The following is an 8427-nucleotide window of genomic DNA, read 5'->3' on the forward strand; positions in this document are numbered from 1 at the left end:
CCCATGGTACAATGAGGCGAAACCTACCTGAATCGAAGATCTATGAACACTACGATACGACCCCTTTTTAGCACTACTTGCTCCCGCGAATCCACTAACACCAGAACCAAATAGAATCTCAATCAATAGCCCAAAATCCTCAAGTTTGATCTAAAGTCCAACTTGGTCAAAAGTCAACGGTCAACGGGCAATGAAAGTCAACGGCTAGCAAGCCCTCACGATGTGACCATCTATGGCCCACTTCGTGAGCCACTACAGGACAAGATAATCGATTCATGCAACCCTCACGACGTTACATGCATCTTCCTCACGTCGTGAGATCCGTCTATACGCCATTTTTATCCAAAAACATGTTAATCCGTTAAGCCACCAATCCATCTTTTCCATGAGGCTTCCTAACACTCATAGGGTCATAAAAATCGATGTTTCAAGGTCTTGTATGTCCGATACAAGACATGAACTCAAAATGGGTCATTCATGGAGAAAAAGAGGATAAATTTTCATGCATGAACTCCAACATCATTCAAACTTCAGATCTATGACATATAAGCATCTAAGGACCCTAAGGACCTATAAATTTGTTAACTTTATGGAGTCCTAACACTCCAACTCTTAAGATCTTTGATGAATATATATTAAATCTTAGATATAGCAACAAGGAAACATAAAGCTTGGATCTTGATTACTCACATTCGTCCAGAAGTGTAGCTAAAGGTTGCAAATGAAGCTTCCAAGCTGCAACTATGCTTCCATGGTGATCTATTCCTCTTCAAACCATCAAAACTCCACCAAAAGCTCAAGAAACACAAAGAGAGGTTAGGGTTAGGGTTTTACTGAGTTTAGAGATGAAGAAGGCTGGTATGGAACCCTAAAATGAAGTTTATGGGGTTTAAATATCATGGAAACCCTAAAAGATTGTGGGCTTAGGCTGCAGCGAACCTCACACCGTGAGCTCTTAAAGCTCACATCGTAATCTCAGTTTTAAATCAAAATCTTTATTGATTCATCCTTACGTCGTAACCCTTCAATGGTCACGTCGTGAGACCTGGTTTTACCCAAAAAACAGGCCTTTGACTCCTTGAAGCCCAAATTCGATCCAATCTGGAAATAGGGTGTTACAAACCTTGTTTTCAGATTAGCTTCTTAGAGCTCACGACATAAGAGGAGACTTCTCACGACGTGAGGTCAGCTCCGGTGACTTTTTATGTCCGAGTTGACTAAGTTGAGTCAGGATGTGTTGGAATCGGACCGAGTGAGATCTCACGACGTGAGCAAGGACTGGTCATTATGTGAGGATGGATAAGTTGACATAGGATTGTTGACTTTGACTTTTGGTCAAATTTTGGTTTTAAAAGGTTAACTAATGGTTTACCTTATGTGGATTGACAGGGGGTGTTAAGCACCCATCATTTGACAGGAAAGCAATTAGCAATGGTCGACACGATTTTGAGCTGAGTGTTATCCGTCTTTGTGATGCAGGTGAGTTTGCTCACTATATTGTAGGACACTAGGAATGTATGTGATTGTAGTCTTTATGACTCATGGTGTATGTATGTATGCATATGTGCATGTTTGCTATATGTATATGAGGTGAAATAGACCCAGGGGTGAAATAGACTCGATATAGCCTTATGATAACATATGAGTTGAAATAGACTCGGGGGTAAAATAGACCTGGTACGGCCTTGGGCCGACACATGAGTTGCAATAGACTCGGGGGTGAAATAGACCCGACAAATCCTTAAGCTGGCAGATATGTATGGTATGCGGTATATTGGGGAACTCATTAAGCTTCATGCTTACGGTTTATGTTTAAAATGTTTTTCAGGTACTCCTGGTTCGAGAGGGAAGGGGTCGACTTGATCGCAGCGCATCCACCCATGTTTCCGCACTATATGATTTTGAGAAATTGTACTCTAATAACTATTTTTATTTTGTTATACTTTTGAATGATTGAAATGATTTGATGTTTATGGTTGAACTAAAATGAAATTTTTACCTTATAAATTTTGGGACGTTACGTTCCCCCTTAGTTTAATTGTAGTTAGTTAATTTTATTACACTTGTTTTATTGGATTGCATTGGTGATGATTTGGATAGAGAAGACCATCAAAGGCACTTGATGTCTTTTCGTATGATATGTGTTACTATGTGCCCTGGACATGTGACATTGGATGATTTCAAGTTAACCGCCTTTCTACTCACCTTGGAAGATAAAGCTAGATAGTGGTTATTCAACTTACCACCATCATCTATTCATACATGGGAAGGGTTACTCAAAGCCTCCAATAGAAATTTATATTCCACCTCTCGAATATTAAGTCAAAGGAGTGACATGTTAGGGATTCGTCCAGGGGAGAATGAGACTTTTCATGATTTTTGGGAGCGATTCAACAACTTGTGTACAAGTTGTCCTTAACACAATATACCTGGACAATTACTTCTTCAACAATTTTATGAGGGTATGAATGAGAAAGATTAGAGGACGATTGATGTTTCAAGTGGTGGTGACATATTTACAAGACACCTCAAGAAATAAGATCACTTTTTGGTACCATTTCTCAAAATCAAAGAAAATTTAGGCCTCAAAATGACATGAAGAGAAGTTCCCCACAAGTTGTTGGTGAAGTTAGCAACACCCAACATTTGGAATCAAAACTCTTAGATTTGACTAATGTGTTGAGTCAAATGGTGGTGGGAAGTGGTCAACAATTGATGATTTACGGATTATGGTTTATGGTTTACCCATTGAGGCTCTATATTCATTCCTCCTAGACCATGATACCATGAATTACGTTTTTCCATCTCTTTTGTCGCCTTCGATCCCATATTGTACATTATCATTTTGCGCTAAGTCCATATTTACAATATGATCAATATCTTTCTACTCCTTCATGGAATTAATATACAACTCCATGCCAGCCCTAATTGCAATACCTGCATAATTAGGTATTGATCTTACTAAGATTCTTTTGAATATCATTTCTTTCTCATATTCTACCTTTTTCGTTCCAAATACCAAGCATCCAAATTACCTTTTAAGGAATTGGAGTTTTTACTTAAAAAGTCTAACATATCATTATATGGATTTTCTATTTGTTTGATTCTATGAGTTTTTAACCACCTCTTTGAACCCATCCAGGAAGAACCAAGAGTGAAAACTTATAAAAGGAGTTGGATCATAATTGGTATCCAAGTCCTTTAAAAGAAACAAATTGTGGTTCCATTGACGGCCTTGGAGTGTGTGAGACAGTTGTATGGGGCCTCTAATTGAAAATTCTCTTTAATATTATATTAATAAATAATTAGAAAACAAACTTAAAGATACATCAATTAAAACATATTTGCATTCCATTAATCTTCTTCATATTTTATTGACAATAAAAACTAGGTTTCTTAAGTATATCATTATTATCATTATAACTAGAAAAGAGTCCCCGACGTTGTCGGGGTCGGAAGGTATTGCTTTGTAAAGTAAAGTAGCATGCTGAATTGCATTGAGATAATCTAGTAAAGGAAGATAAACAATGTCATCTAATTACATAAGTAAAAAAAATCTAAATTATTATTTCTTGCAACAAATGAGGAAAATAAAGAAATTGTCTCACAAATTGAACTTTATTGCCATGTATGGTAGCGGCCGGAAAACCAATCCGGAAAATATAGACCGTTGTTTTTGTCCGTTAATGTAAGGGTAATTTGGTCTTTTAAGGTAGTAGAGACTGAATTTGTGACAACGGGTAAACCATATGGACCATTTATGTAATTTTGGCGGTGGTGGTGATGACAATTGGTGAGTGGCTTTATGGTATTGGGTGGGTATTTTCTAATAAATAAAACATTAATTTAAAACCAAAAAGAGAAATATAAATTAATAAAAACAAATCGGATTAGGAGTAAAAGAGTGATTTCGGTTTCCATCATTGTCCTCAATGTGTTAAATCTGGTAAACCACAGGGACGAATCGTATAATTTTGTCTAACAATAATAATAATAATAATGAGGGACCATTTTTGTCAAAAGACTAAATACTAATAATATGTAATAAAATGCGAGGGTTATGAAAATTCAAACGAAAGTGAAAGGGTTGTTTATGAACAAAAGCATAAAGGTGAAGGGTCAATGTTGTAAGTAGTTTTTTAAAACCAACATAAGTTGGAGGACCAAAAGTGACAAAAAAAAAAGAACAAACATACATAACCTTAGGGACCAATTTTGTCAAACACTTAGGAAATTTACTATTCCTAACTTTCATATATATATATATATATATATATATATATATATATATATATATATATATATATATATATATATATATATATATATATATATTAATTTAGATACCAATATTAAAAATTTACATATCCATTAAACTAAAGTTTCACCCTCAAAAATCATCCAAGATTCAATATATTATGTACATGATCATGCAATTTTTTTTATATTGGTATATAAATTCTAATTAATAATAATATATTTAACAAACCTATTTTTTATTGTTAATAAAATATAAAGAAGAGTAGTGGGATGCAAATATGTTTTAATAGATGTATCCTTAATTTTGTTTATTAATTATTTGGTAATATAATATCGAATGAAATTTTTAGTCGGGCCCTTTATGATTAGCGGCCCCATGCAACTGCATCTCCTGCACAACCCAAGTAACGACTGCACAATGTTCAATGTATATAGCATTAAAGCTACTCTGATGGCAACATTAATCTTTAGTATGGGCTGATGTTCAAGTGCCGACTTCCAACGGCACGATTAGGCGAAGACGCAATCCACCTTAATTTGATGCATTATATGTAAAGGCCCGATTAGGCTAAGATAACATGTACCGAAAAAGAGAGATGTACAAATGAATTAATCCCATAGAGCATTAAGAAAACTGATGATATTTTGCTTTAAATTTGCATATAGTTAATAAGATAATGTCTTCTTTTTCTTTAATCATGCTTCGATTTGTCCTAAAACCTGACTCTACATATTAAAGCGGGGTGAGTTATTTAAGAACCACATCAAAGTATTTGTCCTAGCTAAAATTTATTTAAGAGCCACAATATATAGAGTATTAAAATCAGATGACACCGAAAACTTTAGGCTAAAAGCTTTTATTATAAGATTAAATTAAATATGGCAGGTGTTCAAGGGTGTGGGGTTGGCAAAGAATGTGACGTAATAGGCACCCCAAAAAGAATATCAGTTGATAAACAGTGAAGGGCGGAGATCCACACATTATTCAACTATTTACAAGTCGCATCCCCACCACCACTATCTTTTTTCTTCTATGCATCCTTCAACTATATATGCATAGATGCATAAATAGTTTACCCATAATCCTCCAATTGCTTTTGTTGTAAGCTACACTAGATCTTAATTTGCTATATAAAGAATTTTATACGATTAGATTAATGATTAATCCGACGAAAAGTTGATTAGGAGGGGTTTCCATTTTATAAACATATTTATAGCTAGCGTAAATAACAATTTGCGTCCTTTACAGTATGTCAAAAGTCATGGTTTTCTTTCGTCCAAATATTTGATTTGTCGCATATATATTATTATTACTAATAAGCAGTTTCATTTCATGTCTATTTCCTTGCTTGGATAACTTATTTTGCCTTCATCTTCATCTTCTTCAACTATAAATTAATTAACTCTAAAATCTACTCGATTCATGCATCTTGTTGATCTTAAACCTTAAAAATCAAACCGAATTTAATCAAAGTTAATCCAAAAATCAAACCAATTAAGATCAAAATCAAAAGTAAGACAGAATCAAACTCAATTACCATAAGTAAAAACCAAATGTTATTTTAATTTTAGGTTTGATTCAAACTCCTTTCCAAACATGGGTTTTTTAGGTTTGACTCCGGACTCCATATCCAGCATTTTACTACATCAAGTGACGTGGTAAAAATTAGAAGGGGCTTTGTTATATGAGGCTAGCCCTCATTCTTTTCATGTTACTTATGTTATCCTCTATAGTTTTGCTTGCTCATCTGCTAGAAAAACAACATAGATATATTTCCATGCATGCATATAATCCTGCTGCTCCACCTATTCGCTAAATTTGCAGAATAGCTATATAGATACATAAAAATCTTTTTAACTGCATTAGAATGTCATCTTAAAAATCATTCAATTTCATAAAGTTCAATGGACTGTCACATCATCTTTTTACAATCCATACAACTCTACCATTTTTTCCTATAATGAACTCTACAAAGTTCAATAAAATATTACAAAATTTAATTTATAATTAATATTTAAGAATTACAACTTTTATTTTTCCCATTAAATAGATCTTATCTTGTATAAAGTTTAAATATTTGTAAACCTATGTAATCCTTATCTATAACTTATGTACCGATATATTATATATATACATGAATAAACAGCAGCCACAAAGTGTGGAAAATATTAATTAACATGGTATCAGCCTAGTTAACCTAATCTTGTCGATTACCCCCTCCTTTTTTTTCCATCGATTCTTATTTTGCTATGGCTTCTTCGTTTTGACATAATGTCTCTCTCAACAATTCTTCACCTTCTTACTATTAAGCTATCATCATCCAACTACCTGTTGGGAAAATTAGGGTTTGTGGTGGAGATCTGGATACCAGCTTGGATCGTGATATCACTTTCCGAACTGATATTTCTACCCTATGTCTGGGTTACAAGAAATTCAGCCTAGGATAATCCAAGCGGGCACCTACGTTTCTAGGCACAGAAAACGTAAGCTATTATGCTAGAGGGTTATGTGAATGTGTGATGGAAAAACGAGAGCTAAAGAATATTCGTCTTCTGGAAAGGAAGAGTTGTTTATATACTAAACACGATTAAGGTTTCATTAGGGTTGGGTCGTCATTACTTGCTTTGGAAGCAAGTAATATTAATCTGGATTAGGGTTACCAAAAACTAACGAGTTTCGTTAGTTTTACCATAATCACACTCAAGAATATTCGTCATTTCAGCGGGACCCCAGCTAGGGGCTCTGCCCCTTGGACCCCGCTAGGGGTGCTACCCCTAGACCCCGCCAAAGGGGCGCTGCTCCTTTGAAAACCCCGGACCCGGGGGCGCTGCCCCCGGACCCCTGACTAGTCGTCGAACCGGCTTCTGACTCGATCTTATATATGTGTGCACTCCGCACAACTCCGTAGATGTATTAGAGTACAAATCATGAAGCCCCTTAGCTCACATGTTAGTTCCAGTTACTTAAAATGACATGGTGACACTAAAATCACCAACACTACCTTCTCTGGAAAAAATCAAATCCAACCGCTTCTTTCATATCAAAATCTCCTGGGACATATTGATGGGTCTTCTGTCGCTCCTCCTGTCACCATTACAGTTGAAGGTAAAACTACTCTCAATCTTGTTTATACAGCTTGGAAAGAGGTTGATCAAAGGGCACTTCTTATTCTCCAATCCTCATTATCTGAGGAAGCTATGGCCGAAACCCTTGGCCTGGTTACAGCCCACGAAATCTGGAAAGCATTGGAACAAGCTTATAGCCATGACTCACGTGAGAGGCTCACTACAAGGATCGTACACTATGCAGACGACAATTTTGAACTTTTTCCAGACGGCTTGTCGTCTCTAAAGCCTATACCAACATATGTGGTATGTAAAAAGTCGTCGGTATAGGTCCGTCGGTAAAAATCGAAAATGTCGTCAGTACAGGAGTCATCGGTATAGCATAGTCAGTCCAGACGACATGTCGTCTACAAAGGGTCGTCGGACCCTATAGAGACGACTTGTCGTCGGTAAAAGTGTGACCCTATAGAGACGACTTGTCGTTTGGACAAGTGTGAGCTATAGAGACGACTTGTCGTTTGGACGAGCTATAGAGACGACTTGTCGTTTAGAAAAGTTGATCAATACAGACGACATGTCGTTTGGAATGTGAAAACCGTTTTTACGGTTGGAAAGCTATACCGACGACATGTCGTCTCTATAGCCTTTTATTTATTTTTTTAATATTTTCCACAGGTTTTGTTATATATACCATCTAAAACAAATCCAAAAGGGATATTTGCATAATAATATAAACATAAGATAACATACCATTAAAATTCAAAAACACTTAATAAACATAACATAGCATTCAAATTCTACTACATAACAAAAAAAGCAAGTTTTTAACAAACATTGTTGTCATTACCATTCTAGTTCTCCTCCTCATCATCATCACCACCATCATCAACATCATCAAACAAAATAACAAAAAAAAACATGTTTTTAACAAACATTGTTGTCATTACCATTCTAGTTCTCCTCCTTCTCCCCATCATCATCATCATCCTCCGCGAGTTCATTTGATGTTTCGGGGTTATTTTATGGAAACATATTGGGATTAAACTGGAATTATGGCATTGGTTGTGGTTGGAAGTTTAGAATGAAAGACACGGAAGTCTT

General features: G+C 35.5%; 1 protein-coding gene across 1 annotated transcript in view; it reads left to right on the forward strand.

Moving 5' to 3' along the window:
- Positions 1–8052, forward strand: part of LOC128126981 (uncharacterized) — a 30748-nt gene extending 22696 nt beyond the window's left edge. The window contains exons 6-8 of the mRNA XM_052765154.1: positions 1390–1479; positions 7397–7632; positions 8002–8052. Of these exons, the coding sequence (XP_052621114.1) occupies positions 1390–1479; positions 7397–7632; positions 8002–8052 (377 nt within the window). The remainder of the gene's footprint in view (positions 1–1389; positions 1480–7396; positions 7633–8001) is intronic.
- Positions 8053–8427: the final 375 nt, after the last annotated feature.

The sequence above is a fragment of the Lactuca sativa genome, chromosome 1 (genome assembly GCF_002870075.4).
Source record: "Lactuca sativa cultivar Salinas chromosome 1, Lsat_Salinas_v11, whole genome shotgun sequence".
NCBI classification, from domain to species: domain Eukaryota; kingdom Viridiplantae; phylum Streptophyta; class Magnoliopsida; order Asterales; family Asteraceae; genus Lactuca; species Lactuca sativa.